Genomic DNA, 23,076 nt, shown 5'->3' on the forward strand with positions numbered 1-23,076 from the left:
TTGTAATTGCTTTTGGCATCTTTGTCATGAAATCTTTGCCCATTCGTATATCAAGAATAGTATTTCATAGGTTTGTTTCCAAAGTATAATATAGATTAAAGATAGAAAATGCTTTTCATTTTATACTATTCTCTTTAATAATCTCTGAATATGCTATCAAAAGTATATTTTCATCTTCATCCATGGCAATGTTCATCATAAATTAACATTCATTTGGGGAAAGTGGGAATTTTCTTAGGTCCAGTTCAGATATGGAGGATGCAGTACAAGTTTGTAATTACCTTTACAAAGCTTAATTTTATTTTTATTATTGATGATTTAAAAGATTACAGGTTAAGTGAAGTGATTAAAAAATAGACAAAGATGTCAACTCAACTAATATTTGATTTAGATCAGTAAATGATGATATTTAAGTATGTAGAGGACCTTAAGAATAGGGTTTCTGTAAAGAGAAATCCACACTACACACTGAAGAAAAGAATGACCAAGAGCTTTACTGGAGCTGATTGAAAGAATTACTAGTGAGACCTGTGAGTTATGTTTCCCATAACACAGAATGAAGCAAGTAGCTAGAACTAAGTAGATGCTTGCTGAATTGAAATGGAGCATTTGAGATTGTAATTAGAGACAGTACTAGTTGGAAACATGAAATCGGACCAGGTTATGGGAGGTTTTGAAAGCCAGATTAAGGAATTTGAAATTTATTCCACTGACAGTATCATCCAAATGTGAATTGTCATGAGAAACTAACTCAAGTTTGGGGAAGAATTGTCTTTACCTTGGCTAGGAAAACTAATGTACTATATCTAGCTAGACAGTAAGTTAAAGAATGATTGTTTTTATGACCCAAACTTTCTTTACACTAAATCCACTCACTACACATAATTTGAATTAATACTTCTCAATGTATTTTCAAGATATTGTGTAGCAACACTCTACTCAAGATAACATATAAGAAAGCCAATAACAACAACATGTTTTATTTTACATTGATATCGGGAAAACAATTTTTAAAGCCCATTTCTTTTACACATGGAGCACAAATAAAACAATGTTGTCAATGTAACTACAAAGTAACTTTCAATGCTTTACTAAGTGATGTTCTAAAGAAATATTGAAGGAATTTCCGTTAAATTTACATACATACCATTATATGGTGAAAATTATATTGCAGAATTTTTTAATGACATATGATAGTCCTATGTGACAGTACTGGACATATTTTTTCAGTTTTCTCTACCAAACTAAATAATCTATGTGCTTTTATACCAGTGTAAAAGTCAATAAAATTTAAACATGTAGCTCAATATGAAAGAATATCTTTGTATGTGAATCTTTTAACATTCCCCTAAACATATACTATAGCTAGCCAAAAAGAAGAGCTCTTGGCAGGGCTCAGTGGCTCATGCCTGTAATCCCAACACTTTGGGAGGCTGAGGCAGGCAGATCACGAGGGCAGGAGATCAAGACCATCCTGGCAAACATGGTGAAACCCTGTCTCTACTAAAATACAAAAAAAAAAAAAAAGTAGCCGGGCATGGTGGCACGCACGTGTAGTCCCAGCTGCTCAGGAGACTGAGGCAGGAGAATTGTTTGAACCCAGGAGGCAGAGGTTACAGTGAGACGAGATCATGCCACTGCACTCCAGCCTGGCAACAGAGTGAGACTCCGTCTCCAAAAAAAAAAAAAAAAAAAAAAAAAAAAAAAAAAAAAAGAAGAAGAAGAGCTCTTGTATATTTTTTGTCTGCATGCTCTCAAATACTTTTTTGCCTGCACATATGTATTAGTCTGTTCTTGCCTTGCTATAAGAAACTTCCTGAGACTGGGTAATTTATGAGGAAAAGAAATTTAATTGATTCAAAGTTCTGATGGCTATACAGGAAGCATGGCTGGGGAGGCCTCAGAAAACTTATAACATGGTGAAAGGCGAAGAGGAAATAGGCACATACTATACATGGTGGAGCAGGAGAAAGAGAGAGAAGGGGGAAGTAATACATACAAGCAGAAGTCTTGAGTACTCACTCATTACCACAACAGCAAGGGGGAAATCCGCCCCCATGCTCCCACCAGTCCCCTCCTTCAACACTGAGGATTACATTTCCACATGAGATTTGGTTGGGGACACAGAGCCAAACCATATCAACATACTAACAAAAATCTCCAACTGAATCAAACTTTCTCTGTCATAAACAATTTGCACATGATACTATTTATTAACAATAATTTAAATTTTATTTTTCCTTTTTTTTGCATCTGAATCTAAATGCCACAGATTCTTTAGCAGAAATCTATTTCATCCTGGTTAATTAAACTAGTAAACCAACTAGAGTTACCTGACACTTGAATGGAAAAGTAAAATAGATGGAATTTTTGAATAGTATTTTAAATGTGTTTAAATAGCTATCTCTCATGAACAAAGTGATTAGCATTTGTTTTACAATGTTCCAAGAAGATTATCCAAAAAAAGACTGCATAATTAAAGCAAATGTCCCATAGAGTTTATTTATAGATGCTTTGATATCTAAAACATAATTTTAAACTTCTGTTGTAAAGATGATCCAAAATTGTACAAAGACACAAAGCACTAGCATGTTTGGCACCTTAGATTATTAGAGCAGGGTTTATGAAGATAGGAGGCCAAAAATATGTCCTCATGAGCACTCCTGTCAGTCCTTATTGTGGTACTTTCAGTGTGAGGAGTTTGCTATTGGCTTAGAGTAGATTGAGGCCAGGGAGATGAAGCTAAACATTTTACAATGCATGGGACAACTCCAGACACCAAAAAATTATCTGCCCCAAAATGTCAGTAGGGCTGAGGTTGAGAAGCCCTAATCTAGAAAGTCTCATTCAGTTTTATTTATTGGAACACAAGTGGAGAAATTAATAATAGTCAAATAGCATTCAGATCATTTCTCTTGGCATTTATTTTGTTTTTCCTCTGAGATTCTTTCAAGTCTTCCTTCATTCTCACTTGACCTCCGAAATTCCAGTTGTCTTTCATCTTTCTGTTTAGGATTTTGCTAATGATAGTGATGATGATGCATAATAGTAAGTAAAGATACAGCTTGATAAATCAATATTCTAGGACTAGAGTATTTTAGTTATATTTTGCTAGTGCTCAACAACAGCAAAATTATTTTTTGTTTTTAGTTGATGCTCTAAAAATTGGCTAGTATCCCTTCTTGAAATACATGAGTAGAATTTTCTTGTCCTGATACAGTATTATAATAAATTGCATATATTTCATGTTTCAAAGCTTAGTTTTAATTATTTTAAGTGTTATAGATTCTAGAGGACATTTTTGTTTAGACTCCTCAGGAAAGTGAGGGAGTTGAGACACGACCTGCAGATAACTTCTTTACAAAATGTGTGCCTGCTTAAAAAATGTTAACACCAGCTAAATATTTGACAATGTTAAGAAATTACTATAGTGATATTATATTATTTTAAGAATATATTTTAGTGATGCATACTGAAATTTTATCTTTGAAATAATGTCTGCAGTTTTTCTCAAAATAATTAGGTGGAAATGTATGAGGTACCAGTGAAACAAGCTATCAGTTGATGATTGTTTAATCTGTGCAATGAACATATGAGAGTTTATTATGGTATTATGTTACACTATTTTACTATTCATTAGACATACTGTACCAGTATTATAGTAATATAGTATATTGTTATTTTATGTGTTTACAATTTTCTGCAATAAAAACATTAACAAAAATATAGGGAAAATATGCCTTTTTGTAGCTTTTATCTTTGTGGAAAGTCATTTATCATCGTTACCCTTCTCAAATATGGAAATAAAATACTGACTTTTTGAATTTCTGGTTACGTGAGGCTTCTTTGAACATGGTTTCACTAGGATGTATCACACTTCAGTTAAGCTTTGAAACAATGAGTGAGTGTCTTTTCTCCTGAATGAAAGCCAGACCCCTCGCTGGGTGGACTTCCTGGTGTCCTTTTTATCATGTTGACCAAATGAGTCAGAGAGAATTTATTTTTCAAATATAAAAGATAGTATGTGGTTTGGATAAACGGTCGGACTGTTTGACCTAATTCCTCACTTCACTTTGCTTAAAATCACAAGCTAAATAGTGGCTTATATGTCTTTAGTCCACTGATTTCTACTCTTTCTAGATTTTATTTGCCTATTTGTAAGGAAAAAAATGTATGTAACCAAGGAGTATGCAAATGTTTTTCTGTAAAAGTTCAGAAGTTCAGATAGTTAATATTTAGGCTTTGTAAGCCATATATGATTGTATACCCATCTTTCATTTTTACTTTTATTTTAACAAACCTTTAAAAACATAAGTCCATTTCTTAATTTAAAAAAAAGCAGTTCAATAAGCCAATGTTTGGATTTGGCTGTAGGACTCCAGATCTAACCCCTCTGTTCAAAACAAGCCTCTTTTCCAAATTTAACTCATTCTGAGTAAGATGTATAAGAAAAAACATTCTATAAAATATATTTTTCTTATCATTATCATCACTTTAATGTATATGCATTTTACTTTTAATGTATATGCATTCTACCTCTATCAATTAAGACATACTACTAACTAAAGTAACTACTCATGTGGATTAGTATTTCTTACCAACCCATACTTAAGCTTATACATAAAATTTTTAAATTCAAAACCTCAGTGGCATTTTTATGATTGTAATTATTACCTTGAATTTGCTCATTAGTAGTCATATAGAATTACGTTTTTTGGAGTGGGAAAAAATCAACAGATATTTACCTCTGTTAGGATTGATTTGTAAGTGTGAATGTTTTCTTGATTGGGCAGTGGTAATAGGATTGCTTTATTTGCCTAATAAATTTTTTCTGTTATCTTGCACAAAGATGGATTCCCATTTGTCCTCTATGAATACTTCAAATTACTGAAAAGTAGAAAATGAAAACTCTATAGGTAGAATATTAGTTTTCTACTTACGTCAAGACCTCTCTGTGGCTACTCATATACTGAACTTGAAGAACTCATTGTAATCTATCAAGTGAAGGAAATAAAAGAAAAGGTAGAGGCTCTTAACAAAATGGACTGGTATGAACTTCAAGACCTGAAAGAGGTCACAAGTAGAGATGTGTATGAGTCAGGCACTCGGGGGGATGACACAAGTAATGATCAGATTAACTGATGATAGAGTGCATTGTAAGGGAGCACAGTAAGAGATGTGTATGAGTCAGGCACTCAGGGGGATGACACAAGTAAAGATCAGATTAACTGATGATAGAGTGCATTGTAAGGGAGCACAGAAAGGAAAGAAGCACGGGAAATCATCTCAGGAGTATTAGAGACAGACTTTATGGCAAGTGAGATTGTCCATCAGGAAACCACAGTGATGCCAGTGGCCCAACACCACTTTGGGGATTTATCATTCTCATAACTCATGTACTCTGACTCTTCTAGCTTATTCATTCTTTACTTTAAATCTCCTCAACAATGGATATGATTAAGTCTATTAGTCACAATCTGATTGAAGCATCCCCATCGAAAGAGTTCTCCAGCCAGATCATCATATGGGCTGCTACCTGAGTTATAGATGACCATCTTTGGAGTAAGCATCAATCCTGGTTGAACCAGTTATCAGAGATTTTTAAAGTCACATGAGAAAAGCTTACCAATTTGTACAAAACACACACACACAAATACTGCTTTCATTTTTTAATAAAGGAATAACTGGATTAATGTGAGAAAGAGTTTCATGAAATTAGATTTTTTTATGCAAAAGTTTTGCTTTATTTGTTCCCAAAACAACTTTTTATCTTATGTTCCCTCCCAGGACAGACACAGCCTAGCGTTGTTTTTTTTGTTTATTTGTTTTTGTTTTTGTTTGTTTTTTGTTTTGTTTTGCTTTATGTTTAGGTTTAAAATTGTGGATGCCTCATCCCCTTTCAAGCTCTGTTGAAGTTTCATTTTACACTGATTATTTAGAGAGACCCCTTCTGTTCTCAGTGCTGCAGCTTTAGATCAATCAATTCCCCAAAATTATTATCAAAACTTCTTCACAATTCTTTACTAAAAACTTCCCTTCCAGTTCATTTGGCAAACTGATTGTAGATAAATATGCCTGCATCATAAAGCAAAAGATTTGAGAGAACAAACTTACCTGTTGGAGAAAGAGAGGCTAAGTGTCTTTCCCATTAATAGCAAGATATGTAGGAGCTAGGACTCTCCACTCTATTCCATGTAAGTTAATTTCTTAAAATAATGTTTTGCACACAAAGTTTTTTTCCTGAAGAGCCCTGCAATAATAGTGTAGATCAAGATTAACTTTCTTATCCATGGAAAAATATTCTCTATGCCTAACCAAATACTTATGATCCTGTCAAGCTGCTCTTCCTAAAATTTCATAAAAATTACCTTCCAAACCCTTCTCTGAACCTATGTCATGATACTGTTTCATTCTAATGTCTTCTCTCCCCTCCTGTTCCTTTTCTCTTGTCCTCTTCATCCCCATTGTCTGTGTAGTTTCTACACTTTTTTGAAGTCTAACCAAGACCCTTCATGTCACCAATGATGTACAGAATTACTCTACGATGAATGATATATTATTTGAATTTACATAAAGTCACTAGTAGGTTATTTAGCCTTGGAATTAATGCTCACATCTTTTTGTGTATTATGCTTGAATTTATATTCTCAACACTTTCAGTCAGGGTCAATGTCATATACTTATTTTGTATTCTCCACAGTTGCCGAAGGTGCAGGTTACAGGGAAAATGGTGGTTAACTTGAATTCATGTTATCTTTAATTTCCATTCCTTTTGTTTACCTTTTCCAACTTCTTCTAAATGAGGAACCCTTTTTTAATTATAAATCTGAAAGCTATATGAACTCATTACCCAAAAGAAGCTTATCAGTAGTAATACCTATCCCTTGTTAGAATTGCAGATTCTTTCATCCCACTCCAGACTTACTAAATCCTAACCTGTTTTGCAGTAAGACAACCCAGGTGATTCTTATACATATTAAAGTGTGACAAACACTGCACTAATGATTCCATTCCGAATGAACTGAATTAATTTTTGCATTAAACAAATAGAGGAAATGAGTGTTTAAATGTTTATTTTATCATGTGTGCATGTGGTGTGTGTGTGTGTGTGAGAGAGAGAGAGAGAGAGAGAGACAGAAAGAGAGAGAGAGAGAAAGCATCAAGGGAAATATTTTGGAGACAAATAACCTTTTAGGCTGCAGTAGACTTGCCTCATAAATATCTTTTAATATATTTCCTGTGGACACTATTATTTCTGCCATGTGTTTTTTTTCATTTTGTAGAAGCATATTAAGCCACATAGGAAAACAGGGCTGTCAGGATATTACTTCAAGAACACATTGGAGGTACCTAAGAACCAAAAATCATTTGATGAATTTTTAAAAGCTGGCTGCATTTTAAAGGCATTTATAATTCAAGGTGTTTGATTAACTTTTGACGAGTTGAGTGTTGCTAGATTTAAAGATCGAAAGGAACAATTTGGAATGGTCTGGTGAATTTTTAAAGACAGAGAGAAGCAGAAAAATTGTGGTTTTACCCTTCTTAGCTTCGATATTTTTGTTATTTTTGTTACAATCACAAAACAGAACCCCTTTAATCTGTTTATGTCACATGGGCTAACATGGGGCTACCCAGGATTGCTTCCTACTCATGTAACATATCTGTAATATCAGCAATATCCATTAGGTATTTTAACTTGCCAAAGACAAGTAGTACAAATATATATTCGATATAAGTTTACAAACAGTCTTATGTAAAGCTGATTTTATGCAAGCTGAAGGAGTTACGATGGAAATGAAAGACAGATAAAGAAGAGGAAAGGGAGAGAAGTTAAGGAGTGGAGAGTGTAAACCTTAATTTCAAAAATTCACATATACAACAAAATCAAACAATCATGTTACAAACATGTTTATGATTAGTAGGAACCAGATGACAGCCTCATATTATAACTTCTGTCAATTGGAGCCAAAGCTTTACAAAAAGATTTGCCTATTTGGAATATTGTGTTCAAATGTGAGCACCTTGTTTTATGAAGAATATTTTTAATCTGATATAAGCCATTTTCAGTTATTGATTGATTCACTTATTCCTTTTTTTTTTTTTTTTCTGAGACAGAGTCACTCCATCACCCAGGCGGTAGTGCAGTGGCGCAATCTTGGCTCACTGCAACCTCTGTATTCTGGGTTCAAATGATTCTGCTGCCTCAGCCTCCCAAGTAGCTGGAATTTCAGGTGCCTGCCAACATACTCACTAATTTTTTGTATTTTTAGTAGAGACAGGGTTTCACCATGTTGACCAGGCTGGTCTTAAACTCCTGATCTCAAGTGATCTGCCCACCTCGGCCCCCCAACATTCCATATTTCTTGAACCAAATAATATATGAGAATGTTTGGTAAGTGATGACATTGCAAATGCGATCATTGCACTTCCTTTTAAAGACCTTATAGTTTAGTATAAAGAATATAAACAAGTAAGTCCAATAATGTGTTGTAGGAACTAAGACTCAAGATGATCAAGATACAGAGGAAGCATAAAGATAAATTCTCCCTGGGACAATTAAGAAAGGGTATTAGTGGATGTGAAACCATCTTCCTCAAGACACAGTCTAAGGAATTTGTATGATTAGTTTATGAACAAATTGTTTACAAGAGGGTGAAAGATGATAGCTATATATCACAAATTTGGAGAGCTACTTGATGTATGAAGCATTACTTTTATTTGCTTCTAGCAGGTACTGTCAAAATCATAAGGAAAAATTATGAGAAGAAAATGAAAAAGGAAGGAAACTAATGTTTTACGAGTGCCCACAATATGCCAAGCTTGCGGTGGGCTCTTTATAGGCACTGTTGTAGTTAACCACATAACAGCTTTGTCAACGAATAACTTTGCTAACACATAGGTTGTCTGAGGAGTTGCTACTAGGTCAACATTCAGAGGCCCAGGTGATCACTCTAATTTTTATGTTTTAAGAGAGAAGATTTGCTGCAACTTGGAGCTAAGATTTGTTTGACAAAGCAATAACTTTATTTGATCTAAATAACCATAAATAACAGGGCATGAGTAGTAGAAGAGGACACAAATAATTGTGCAATTAGGAATGTATCTGTGTGACTTGAAATGACCAGTTATACCTTTAGTAAAATGAAAAATTGGGTATTCTGGTTATTAGAACATATCTATACATGAATAATACCTTCTTTATAATATCTATATTTAGAAATGTGTTGTATTCAATATCTGTTTCAGAAGATTGTACAAAATGTGAAATGCATTAAAATACTATACTAAAAAATCAATCAAATACTGAAAATTTTGCATCTATTTAATGTTCTATCCTAGTCTAAACTTCTTTTGATTTCTATTAAAATCTATTTGATACCCAGAGTACTTCTACCAGTCAAACATGATATGCAAAATGATTTAAGCCAGATGTTGTCATCTCCTCTGCCATACAGAGGCAGTGTTTTACTAGTTCACTAGTATAAATACAGAAAGTCTACAAAGACAAAAAGAAAGCAAAAAAAGTGATATTTTCTCCTGCACATTATTATAAAACAGTGAATTAGAAATCTAAATAATTTTTAGGAAATTAATATTTTGATGCACAGCAGAGAATTACTTTTATTTCATGGTATCAGTTACTAACGAAGGAAGCAGCTTTTGTTTAGGTTACTATGAAAAGTTAAGTACAGTTTTGCCCATAAATTCTAGAAGCTCAGGTTAAGCACATTACTTTAGACATTTCTGTCATGAGTTCCTGATTAGCTCTGTGTCACTGCAATGTCAAGTTCAGTTTTAGAGGTCAGGAAAATATTTCTGAGTTGCAAAACATTTGAAGCCATTTGCCCTACCTTATACAAATGACTGTTTACATAGGTGACAGTAATGTCAGGTGGACTTACATGTTTATAATCAGGGCTAGCTAATGCCAGCAAAAATAGCATTGAGAAGTTGATGTGTTTCATATCCTAAGGATTATTAAAGGTATACAAATAATGTGCTAGGCCAAATTGAAATTGGAAACAGATTTGTCTATGTTCCTATGACAGGATGCATTACCAATAGTTTTCATCTTAACTAGGAGAAATAACTACTTAGCCATTCATAAATGCCCTATAAAGAAAACCAGGAAAATTCTACCAAATTAAAATTAATATGCTAAGTCCCCATTACTTTTACAATTTATTATAATATATAAATATGCATCCAGATGAAGGGACCTATTACCCAAGTAAATTTGCACCAAGATTCTTACAACAGTTACTACACCACTGGGAAGTTCTTAATTGAGCTCTCAGAGAGTATACAAACAAGAAAAAAGCAGAAAAGCTGGAACAGACAGATTCTAGAAAGTATGCCAAGACAATCTTTAAAAAGCTTGCATCTGTAAACTGCACTCAGTTTGTTCTTTGGGAGTCCAATTTTATTTTATTTTCTATTTAACTTTTTTTGCTTCATGAAATCAACATGGGTAAGTTAATTTCTGCCTGATGAGTAAAGGCATGTCTACATTGAAAAAAAATGACCAAATCTTCTAGATAATTTTCTTTATTATAAACATTGCACAAAACCTTAGAGATGTATTATGTTCCTAGAAGAAGGTACATAAAATATTTGGCAAGTTCTATTACCATGGGAAGATGCCTAGCAGGGGAACCAATATTATATCATCCAAAACTTAAGAAGATAACTTAGTGTGGGTTTTGTCTTTATTCACTGTAATTGATGTATGCATAAGCATTTTTAAATCATTTTGCCTGGGCTGGAAACTCAATGTAGCAGGCACTATGAGGGATATTATAAGGTAACTGTACAGTTTTTGTCTTTAAAATGTCTTAAACCAGCTAGAGTGATAAACCCATTACTTAGGAAATAGAAATTCAGCAGAATAAAATAAAATGAAATAGTGATAAACTAATACATACATAATTTCTAAGGTACCTATGATAGTATGAGCTACAGATGACTAAATTGTTTTTTTTCTCTCTGTGTCCTTTATTTAAACACCACCCATCCCCACCAAAGACACACATACACACAGACATGGCAAATACACAAAACCTCTGTAACACCTAACAAAGGGCTGTATTTACTCAATAAGTGGATTTTCAAAATAACTTAATATTGTATCAAGAGAAAATCATTTCACAGAGAAGCACCTGCTCTATGCATATTGAATCTGGACATTCAATTCATGAAATCTAAGCCTCTATGATAAGAAAGTTTACTCTTTTTTCATTGCTAGGGGTGTGCCATTTCTTAATTCTGTTATTCATACTAGAAACAGAGTATGGAGGCTTTAAAAGAAGAGATTATTTTAAGTGTTTTTCATACTTCCCAATGGCTATTTCTCCTCTCATGAATAACCTTCAGTTGTTCTTTTTCTCACTAAGAAATTATTGAGGACATGCAGCAAGGTAATGGCTGATGAGTTTTGACTTGGTAATGAACAAAGTTGTTTATATAACTTTTGAAGGCACTTTGTTGTGCAAGTCTATATTTAGCCCTTAGTTTCTCCATAGGGGAATATGTCACATTAAGTAAAAAGGGAATTTTTGTAGGTGATTAAATCATTTATTTCATCAAGCATGTTGCTATTTGATTCAATTATTCAAGTCAGCTAACTTTAAGCACCTACTATCTATCATGTAGGCACTGGAGATATAAAGATTAATGAGACTTTAGAGATAAAATGTTGAATGAAGTCTAAGTTAGTTACAGAGTTAAGGACAACAAAACTCTAGAGACTTAACTGAGTTTTACATTTCACTGATAAATAAAGTCCACAGAATATAAATATGTGTCTAATTCTCACAAACAAGAGCAAGTTGACTGAGACTAACACAGGACTCTAAATCCCCAGGTCAATACTACACCAAAAAAAGAATCCCTAAAATAGCCCAAGCAACTGTGTGTGTGGTGTGTGTGTGTGTGTGTGTGTGTGTGTGTGTGTGTGTGTGTGTATGTATGTGTATACCTGAATCAGCAGGAAACCAAACATTACTGCTGCAGACAATGCCCCAAATAGCACTCTACCTCATTTATTGGCAAGAAACACCAAATTAGAATATCAGTGTTGATCCCACAAACTACAAAAGGTAAAATAAGAACATTATCTTTTTAAGCAAAATGTAATGAAGAGGTAAGATTTGCTGAGCAATAACATCTAAGTTTTACTGAGATGGCAATATAGAAAACCTTTGGGTTAAGAGCTCATAACACACATACACATTGCTTCATTAGACTTTAAACAGTACTTTAAAAGCATCCTCTTTGAATAATTTGTTTTCTTACCAATGGTAATATTTAACTGATTCAAGCCATGATTACTTAGTAATGCATACCTATACTGTGTAACATATGATACATATGTTATATATTCATTATATGAGATCATCAGATGACAGGGGCCAGAAAATAATTTGTAAATAATGGTTTAGAAAAAATATGAATAAACTTATATCTATGCTCCAATAAATCTGTTTTTAACATATCTCTAAAATGACTGTGCATACTCAGAATAGCTATATTCTTATTTCTAGTTTTTAAACTTGTTTTTAAAAACTAAATATAGTATATAAACACATGCCCTTTGTAAAAATAAATACAAGTAATTTCTAAGCATACGACAAATACATTTCTTATTTAAGATGATTCCCAGGACATGCCTTTATCTCTTCCTGCTACAGAGACCCAATTAATAATAGTAAAAGAATAAAATACACAAAGTAACCTGATGCATGAATTTGTATTTGGGAGCAACCAGGAGATGAGACAGAGGAACATGTTTCTAGAAGACAGAAAATAGATATGAGTGAAGTGTCAGATAACATGGGTTCTGTAGCCAGCAACCATGGCCCTTTCTTGTTAATAAAATCTTGTATGGCTGGCATCATATACTACTTCAGGGATTAAACCAGTATTTACCTAATTCAATGACTAACAGTAGTTGCCTTATTTCGATTTACCAAATATTCAGTTTTAAATCCTTTCTTGCAGCTAAGGCTGGCCACGTGATGCAGTTCTGATAATAAAATGCTAGAGAAAGTAAGTTAAGAAACTGTAGCACAACTTTTGCCTTCACAATAAAAAGAAAGAAATATATGAGGAAAGTCTTTTGCTGTCTCCCTACTTTGGATGCTGTCATGTGAGTATATGAATGTGTGTAGTTGTTGCCATCAACTTGTGATCATGAGAAGAAGACCAAAGAAAACAAAGTATTGCGGGCACAGTGCCTTGGCATCACTGAAGTGCTGAACAAATGCTGGCCTTGCCTACTCCCAAATTTTGTTTTGTAATATAATGACATTAATGTATTGGATAAACCAATGCTATTCAGGTATTTTGTAGCCTGCAGTTAAATGTATGCTGGTGGTTACTGATGAACCTTGAAGGGAAAGCAGAGGGAACATGGAGTATATGTACAAAGAACAGGAGACAAGGAGACAGCAGGTGTCCTGGAAGAATACTAAACAGCCTCTTAGTTAAGAAACAACAGGACCACAGAAGACAGAACAGAAAGTGGGTGACTTATGCTGATGGTAGGTATGAGACATCCCTCCCTCCATGTTGCAGAATAGTCTGTAGCCAACCATGTATCTGAGGATGGCGGAGGGAAATGTCAGTGGTTCTTTTATAAGGCAATTGAATGAGAGGGAGAACTAGGACAGTTAAGAGAGATGTCAGTGGCCTAAAGTAAAGCCCTCCTCATTCTGGTATTTAGAGAAATATGAGGACAAGCTCCCCACCTATTTACCCTAAAGAAAAACTTTAAATTAACAAATTCTGCAACATTACCAGAGTTTCTTGTCTTTAAATGTGATTGGACATCAATAGATTACCGAAAGAAAACATTCAACGCACCAGAGAAAGACCTAGAAAAAGAGATAAAACAATGATTCCACAGTAAAGAGAAAGAGTTCAGAAAAGAGAAAATAAATTCAAATAAAAATTTAGTAAGTATAAGGATAAAAAATAAAAACAAAACTAATTTTTCTTTTCACTTTGTATAGCTGTAATATGACATATTTTACACATATAATTCATCAAAGCATACAATTCAAATATCTTTAAGTAAATTTACCAAGTATGAAACCATCGCCACAAATCAGGTTTCAGAATATTTTCATCACCCAGATAAGATTCCTGTGCCCACTTACTGTTAATTTCCTTTTCCATCTTTTGCCGCAGGCAACCACTAACCTGTTATCTGTCTCTGCAGATTTGTATTTTCTGGATATTTTACATAAACGGAATCACACAGTGTGTGGCTTCTCATGTCTTACTTCTTTCATTTAACATTCTACACAAGATTTGAAACTGACACTTAGATTTGTTTGCCATAATATGGCAATCATAAATTATAATAATATGGCATTAGTACTTTAGGAATTTAATTTTGGAGTAGTATTCAAAATGCTTCTTTTAATTACCTTGTTTATATTATAGTAGCAGGTAAATTTCATGGTATGGTAATTTGCTTTAAAATTGACCAAAATAGATTTGTTTTCCTACACAAACACATACACACACATTCAGGCACAAAAACATGCAAACATGCAGACTCCACAATATTATTTAGCAGGTTTACAACATTACAATCTCGACATGAATGACAGCAGACAGCATAATTGATGGCTTAGGTGACATTTCCTAAAATGCTCTCTATCTTCTCAGACTGGTTCACATGTCCTTCTCTAGTATTCTTGGAGTTTGCATATATGTGACATTGTTCTTACCAGATTGTATTCAAATGAACTCCGTATTAAGATAATGCCTCTATTTACTATCAGAATGTCATATAAAAGTAGATATGTTTGATTCATATTTTCAGTTCTAACATCAATCAAGTACATAGTGTCTACAGCATGATTTATTCACAATGTTTGTCAACATAAATAGGACTTATTTAAATTAGCTCAAGAGTGTGAATTTAGACATTTAATATTTACTGTATTTCCTTTTGTTAGGTGACTAAATTGTAGAAATACTTCTATCATTTCTTTTTTCAAATTTGTTATTTTGAAGCTAAATGTTTAAATTATTTCCAAATTAAAAATAATCAAAGCCTACGGTAGTTCAAATCGTAATTTTTGGAAAACAAAATGGAAAATTATCTCAATAGCTATATAACTTCAGCTGGCCAATAATGAAATCCAAATTTGCAAATGTTTGTTTACCATATTTTGGAAATCTAAATTTCCGTAAGGAATTACCCTTAAAAGTCATTTAAATAGAGAGTCCCTCTGTACATGTGAAATATCATTTTCTTCATACTGATCTCATTGGGAATATACAAACTACATTAGACATGCCTATAATATATCTAAACCTCTGGTCTAGCTTTGTTTGATCATAGGACTTTCTAAGCCAATGTTTGGACTCATTTTGGCTTCTGTCTAGACTATACCGTCTGCTTGCTACCTTCCAGAATTCATAAAATCTTCTTTCTAAATCATCACCCCTTTCTTTTTTCAACTCCTTTGCGGACGGTTTATTCCATTTTCTGCATCTCTTTTGTTTCTTTTTTATTTCTTATTTCAGGGAATTGTAGTGGGAAGGATAAGGTATACTGTGTTTCAACCTTCCATTTAAACCAAAAGTCTCAACTGATTTTTTGTTTTGTTTTGTTTTGTTTTTTGTTTTGTTTTGTTTTTTGTTTGTTTGTTTTGAGATGGAGTCTCTGTCACCAGGCTGGAGTGCAGTGGCGCAATCTCAGCTCACTGCAACCTCTGCCTCCTGGGTTCAAGCGATTCTCCCGCCTCGGCCTCCCTAGTAGCTGGGACTATAGGCGCCCACCACCACGCCCAGCTAATTTTTGTATTTTTAGTAGAGACAGGGTTTCACCATATTAGCCAGGATGGTCTCGATCTCTTGACCTTGTGATTCACCCTCCTCGGCCTCCCAAAGTGCTAGCATTACAGGTGTGAGCCACCGCAGCCGGCTGTCTCAACTGTTTTTTTTAAAAAAGAACATTATTTTAAGATTGAATGTTGTCAGTTGGATACTTTTAATTGTCAGAAGGAATTTGCTGATATAATAAAAAATGCTGCTAATAATTGTTTTTTCACACCATGAGACGTGTCTTAAGTTGTGGGAAGCCTTAATGGCTTTTAAAAGAAAATGATCAAACAAGTCATTCTTCTTTGTTGTTTTTATAGAGATTTGCCTGCTGACCAAAGGACGTCGTACTGCCAGTGTTCGAGCTGATACATATTGTCGTCTTTACTCACTTTCTGTGGACAATTTCAACGAGGTCCTGGAGGAATATCCAATGATGAGGAGAGCCTTTGAGACAGTTGCCATTGACCGACTAGATCGAATAGGTACTCTAGTTTTCTACCTTCTTTATATAAAATTTAGTTTTAATCTCATGGCATAATATAGGTTTGCAATTATAAGTCCCAAATGCGGCCAGGAGTGGTGACTCATGCCTATAATGATATCACTTTGGGAGGCCAAGGCAGTGGATCATTTGAGGTCAGGAGTTCGAGACCAGCCTGGCCAACATGGGGAAACCCTGTTTCTACTAAAAATACAAAAATTAACCGGGTGTGGTAGTGTGCGCCTGTAATCCCAGCCACTCAGGAGGCTGAGGCAGGAGAATTGCTTGAGCCTGGGAGGTGGAGGTTGCCGGGAACCAAGATGGTACCACTGCACTCCTGTCTGGGAGAGAGAGTGAAATCTTGTCTCAGAAAAAAGAAAAAAAAAAGTGTCCAACATGCCAGTTTATAGCTTACTTGTTAATTTGTGTAGAAATAGCAATTAGCTGTAGCCATATTTCTTGAGAGATCTGGGTCCCTATCTATCTCCTCTAAGTATTCTAGGTTTATTTATTAATGTCTATTTTTGCTAGGTAAACAAACTGATTTCCCGACTGAAGCCAAAACAATTTGAAACTTCAGGTAAAAAGCAATGATAAAAATTCAAAAATTTGAACTAGAACTAAAACTATGATAATATGAGTCTATATTGCAAACTAAGTTTTATCACTTTTTTTGTATTTTGGGGTCAACTTTACATTTTATCTTTATATTAGGAATTGAAAATTTGCACACTTAAATTAGTCTCAGCAGAGACATAGTAAAATGTTTGTAATACAGACTCAAGCAGAAAAAAAAACGCCTTGATAGAAATGCCCTACATAGATGCTTTAGCTCGCAAACATCAACATATTTTAAAGTCTTTTCTGCTACCATATATATATATGCTATTTTATTTATATATATATATAAAAAAAATATATACACCCAGCTAATATTTTGTTTTAGTAGAGACAGGATTTCACCATGTTGGCCAGGATGGTCTTGATCTCCTGACTTCATCATCCATCCGTCTCAGCCTCCCAAAGTTCTGGGATTACAGACATGAGCCACCCCAGCCTGCAGTTAATTTTTATAACAATATTTACATGAAATGGTTTGTAATCAATACTGGCAATGCAATTTCTAATAAGCACTAAAAAATTGAATTTTTGATCTTTATAAAATTGTAAGAGTGTATTAAAAGTTACATTATTTTTCCCAAGGTTAAAGATACTTAGATTAAGATATTTTGACTAATCACGTAATCAGAAAGAAACATTATGCTTCTCGGTTTTGTGGCCATTGCATATAGATGTAAGCTGCAGTTAGTTAAGCAAATATGCTAAATAGTATTTATGTTTATTACTAATGTCGGAGATTTTGTTCTTTGGGAAATTAGGACAGTCCGTAAGTAGGGGGAGGTAACTATTTATTCTGGCAGTCATTTAAAATGATTGCATTCCCAGCAGTCAATGAAATTACAACATATATTTATTTTCAAAAATATACTTTGTTACTTTTAATGTGTTACTTTATTTAGCAGTATTGCAAATTGATTCACTTTTCAGTTACCATATTCACTTGGGTATTAGTGTATCAGTGATACCATAGAAAAGTCACTACTTTCCCCTTCTTTCACCAATCTACTATTGATTGTAATCATTATTATGCCAGAGACTGTCTAGTATTGCAAACCACTCAGAAGATGATGGCAGGAAGAGCTAAAATGTGTTGAGGTATTAGAGAGAGCCTGCAATGCACTATGCCCTTGGTCCTCACAACAACCATTCAGAAGAGGAAAGATCATAAAATCGGTCTCAATCTTGGCTGCATTTAAGAATTCCCTGGGGAGGCTGGGCGCGTTGGCTCATGCCTGTAATCCCAGCACTTTGGGAGCCCAAGGCGAGTGGATCACAAGGTCATGAGATCAAGACCATCCTGGCTAACAAGGTGAAAGCCCATCTCTATTAAAAATACAAAAAATTAGTAGGGCATGATGGCGGGTGCCTGTAGTCCCAGCTACTCAGGAGATTGAGGCAGGAGAAGGGTGTGAACACGGGAGGCGGAGCTTGCAGTGAGCCGAGATCCCGCCACTGCAACTCCAGTCTGGGCAACAGAGCGAGACTCCGTCTCAAAAATAAAAAAAAATTTTAAAAAAAAAATTAAAATAAAAAAAAAGAATTCCCTGGGGAAATTTGCTTTTAAACTACTGAAATCCAGAGCCCATGTCTGATTATTTAGATTTAATTGGTAGGGAACAAGTGGATGTTAGTATTTTTTAAAGCTCCAGAGATAAGAAAAATATCCAGCTAGGACTGAGAAGGACTGGTGTAGGACCCTGGGTCGAAAGCAAAGGCGGCCCTGATACAGTCCGCCTCAGATTTGCATTTGGGAATCACCTGCGGATCTTAGTAAAATGCAGCACCTGATTCAGTGAGTGGGGTCACGCCCAGGAGGCTGAGTTTCTAGCAAGCACCCAGATGAGACAGAGGCAGTTGGTTCATTTTCCATAGTAAGGATGTGCTATCACTTTTTTGTGTGTATGGTCTTTCTCAGCCCTGTTAACCTGCCAACCATGTTTTCTTTGTTTTCTTGGGCACTGTTCTTATTCTTCTCATGTCCTGATATCCTTTCAGGTAAAATGAGATTATGAACACACCTACCTGACAGGGTTGCAGGTTACATAAAATCATCTACCTAAGGTCTTTTGTAGAGAGCCTATCACACAGTAAGTGTTGAAATGTTCTCGCTTATATCTCCATGGTCCTTTCTTGAAAAAGTAACTTTAAAATCAAATGTTGATTCCAAGCCCATCTTATTCCAAAAACCCTTTCTTCCCCCATTCTTCAAGGTGGCCCTCATATTAAATATTTCCTTGTCTTCTGTAAAGTGGCTCTTCGCCATATTACAGGCCGTTCAACTTGAGTAGAAGGTAAGAGTTCCCAGAGAAATACAGGAAGTGTGAAAGGTAGGAGCGACATTGTTATTTGGTGTGTAAAGGTGAGTGACTGGCTTTTTAAACCTCTCCTGCGAAGCACAGCTATACTTTTGTTTTCAGGAGCCACTCTTACTTGGCGTTGTCTTCAGTCATTGGTAGGCTTTCTAAGTTCCTATCTTTCTTTTGCTGACAGGAAAGAAAAATTCAATTCTTCTGCAAAAGTTCCAGAAGGATCTGAACACTGGTGTTTTCAACAATCAGGAGAACGAAATCCTCAAGCAGATTGTGAAACATGACAGGGAGATGGTGCAGGCAATCGCTCCCATCAATTATCCTCAAATGACAACCCTGAATTCCACATCGTCAACTATGACCCCGACCTCCCGCATGAGGACACAATCTCCACCAGTGTACACAGCGACCAGCCTGTCTCACAGCAACCTGCATTCCCCCAGTCCCAGCACACAGACCCCCCAGCCATCAGCCATCCTTTCACCCTGCTCCTACACCACCGCCGTCTGCAGCCCTCCTGTACAGAGCCCTCTGGCCGCTCGAACTTTCCACTATTCCTCCCCCACCGCCTCCCAGCTGTCACTCATGCAACAGCAGCCTCAGCAGCAGGTACAGCAGTCCCAGCCGCCGCAGACTCAGCCACAGCAGCCGTCTCCGCAGCCACAGACACCTGGCAGCTCCACGCCGAAAAACGAAGTGCACAAGAGCACGCAGGCGCTTCACAACACCAACCTGACCCGGGAAGTCAGGCCCCTCTCCGCCTCGCAGCCCTCGCTGCCCCATGAGGTGTCCACTCTGATTTCCAGACCTCATCCCACTGTGGGCGAGTCCCTGGCCTCCATCCCTCAACCCGTGACGGCGGTCCCCGGAACGGGCCTTCAGGCAGGGGGCAGGAGCACTGTCCCGCAGCGCGTCACCCTCTTCCGACAGATGTCGTCGGGAGCCATCCCCCCCAACCGAGGAGTCCCTCCAGCACCCCCTCCACCAGCAGCTGCTCTTCCGAGAGAGTCTTCCTCAGTCTTAAACACAGACCCAGACGCAGAAAAGCCACGATTTGCTTCAAATTTATGATCCCTGCTGATTGTCAAAGCAGAAAGAAATACTCTCATAAACTGAGACTATACTCAGATCTTATTTTATTCTATCTCCTGATAGATCCCTCTAGCCTACTATGAAGAGATATTTTAGACAGCTCTGGCCTACACGTGAAATGTAAAATATATATACATATACTATAAAATATATATCTAAATTCTCAAGAGAGGGTCAAAAGACCTGTTTAGCATTCAGTGTTATATGTCTTCCTTTCTTTAAATCATTAGAGGATTTAAAATGTTGTTGTAAGATTATTTATTTCTAACCTACTTTTACTTAAGTCCTTTGATATGTATATTTCTCTGTTTTATGAAGAGTTCTTGGATTCAATGGAAACAAAACTGATTTTAAAAAAGGCAACTCAAATGAGCTAGCAAATAGCACCAATCAAAACTTTCTTTCATTAGCTGTGACTGTGCATCTAAATTGTTAATCATTAATCATGAAGAATTAAATAACAAATCCCATTTTATAGATCTAAATTGTATTTCGGTGCTTTCAATTTCGAATTAGGTTAAAGACTGCACTACTTGCTTGGCCACTGTAGGAGACTAGCATTGCCACTGTTAAGAATATCACTAACCTCCTACTTCGGAGGCTGAGGCAGGAGAATGGCTTGAACCCAGGAGGCGGAGCTTGCAGTGAGCAGAGATAGCGCCACTGCACTCGAGCCTGGGCGACAGAGCGAGACTCCGTCTCAAAAAAAAAAAAAAAAAAAAAAAAAAAGAAAGAAAGAAAAAAAGAAAAGAGTATCACTAACCTAAAACATGTTCATTGATCTTTCAGAAAGATGAGGGAAAATTAATATTTGTCTTCATGTGTTATCGGACTTTTACCAAGACTCGATCAATGTTAGTTGTAAATAACTTTTTCAACCCAAATAAAAATAGCTATTCTGTGTTGTATGAAGCTAAAAGTCATTGTTTAAGAGTTTAGTTTTATCGCTTCACTTCAAAACTTAGAGTTTTAAATTTCACAAAATCTGATTGTGAGAATTATTCAATTGTAATGCAATGGCTTGAAACCTACAATATTATTTTAACCTGCAATGTTTTATGCAAAATTGTATGCTCGAATCTACAACTTGCTTGTATTACACCAAAAATCATTATTTTTCTTTCTTCTTGCCATAATCAAGCATCTGAAAATAGTCCCTGCATGCTTCTGGGGAAAAAAAAAAAATAGGTTCAAATCAGCCATTGTAGGGAAAGGCTTACAGTATTTCTCGTTTCTAGAAAAGCATAACAATTCATTAATTGCCTCTCTTATAATTCCTATAAGGCTGACTTGGATCTCTGACTTAAGTCTAGAAGTGAGGTTTTCACTTTTATTTAATATTATTGCTATTATTATTTAAATAATTATTTGTAAACCACAGCTTGATTTGGAGTTAAGTATTGTCTATGTCTTCACTGTAGCTGGTAATTTACTATGGTGTTAATTTAAAGAAATAAATTCAATACAGCATCACGTCTGTTTGGGAACACACATTTTGCTCTATGTATATTGTAACTAAATGGTTAGTAAACTTTAAGGCATGTGGTGACTAATGTAGCCCTTAGATAGGAGGTTTGTCATTTTTTAATGTGTTGAAAATAGTACAGACATGGTGGCAGAAAGCAGGGGTAAAGTTGAATGTCTGTGAGCATTGTTTGTCTATTTTCTTAACTCTTTCCATGATCTGTGAGCACCTGCTTCTTCTCAAAGAACTCCCTTAGTAATCATTTGTGCCTAATGCATCCCACACATGTGGCGTATGACTGGAACACAATTGAAAGATACCTAATAACTGGCTTCTGTAAATAACCCAAGTTAACAGCATGACGTAAGTGTAGGTCTTCAGTATCTCTGGCATTGGCAATACATTTAAGAACATACAGAGATTACACATTATATGGGGCAGGGCCTGCAGATAGACTTGAGGACAGAAAACAAAAACAAAAGCAAAAACTCTAAAGTGAATCCTTGCTGCCTGTTATGCCTTTTGCGGATATAATACCTATAATACCCAAATGAGTTGTTATGTTTAATTTCAAACAAATACCAATTTGTGTGGAAGTAATTAACAATGCTAGTTAATGTAATGTAATCATCAGTATGCTGGTGACATATGATGGATGTCAGGAATACTGTTGTAAGAAAGGGATTGTTCAGTCTACCTAGAACCTATGGGAAAGCTGCAAGACCATTTACATATCAGTATAAAACTCCTTTATTTTATTAAAATATGAGAGTTAACTTCAATTTATTAAGAGTATGTATTGGTCCTTTAAATTATTAAAGGTTTACATTTGATAGGATTAATGGATTTGGTAGTGAAATATTTTTATATATATAAATTTTTGGTTTTTTATTTTGAGCACTATTGGGAAAAATAAGCAAAATTGAAATGCATGGTCTTTCAGTGCAACCATACAATTTTTATTCACTTTGTAATAGAATGGACAAAAAAACTAAGGTTTATATGTTAAACTAATAAAATGGTACAGGGTAAATTATATACATATATGTATGAATGTATATATACTTAGATTAAGAAAAAAAATGACTCACATTCCTGTAATATAAAGGTCCATTGCTAGTTGAAAAGTGACCTCTTTTCTCTGTACATAGTGAAGCCTGTACGTATGGAGTTTTAATCTGTACAGAAAGAAATGTATTATTGATTGGTCTTTCTCCTGCTGGGAAGATAATAGAATAGCTTATTCTTACAACAATTGTATGATC

General features: G+C 35.2%; 1 protein-coding gene across 1 annotated transcript in view; it reads left to right on the forward strand.

Annotated features, from left to right (window-relative positions):
* The window catches only part of LOC105487501 (hyperpolarization activated cyclic nucleotide gated potassium channel 1), a 440,263-nt gene extending 419,167 nt beyond the window's left edge, over positions 1-21,096 (forward strand). The window contains exons 7-8 of the mRNA XM_011750962.3: positions 16,161-16,325; positions 19,436-21,096. Of these exons, the coding sequence (XP_011749264.1) occupies positions 16,161-16,325; positions 19,436-20,325 (1,055 nt within the window). The 3' untranslated portion in view covers positions 20,326-21,096. The remainder of the gene's footprint in view (positions 1-16,160; positions 16,326-19,435) is intronic.
* Positions 21,097-23,076: the final 1,980 nt, after the last annotated feature.

The sequence above is a fragment of the Macaca nemestrina genome, chromosome 6, assembly GCF_043159975.1.
Source record: "Macaca nemestrina isolate mMacNem1 chromosome 6, mMacNem.hap1, whole genome shotgun sequence".
Taxonomy (NCBI): Eukaryota; Metazoa; Chordata; class Mammalia; order Primates; family Cercopithecidae; genus Macaca; species Macaca nemestrina.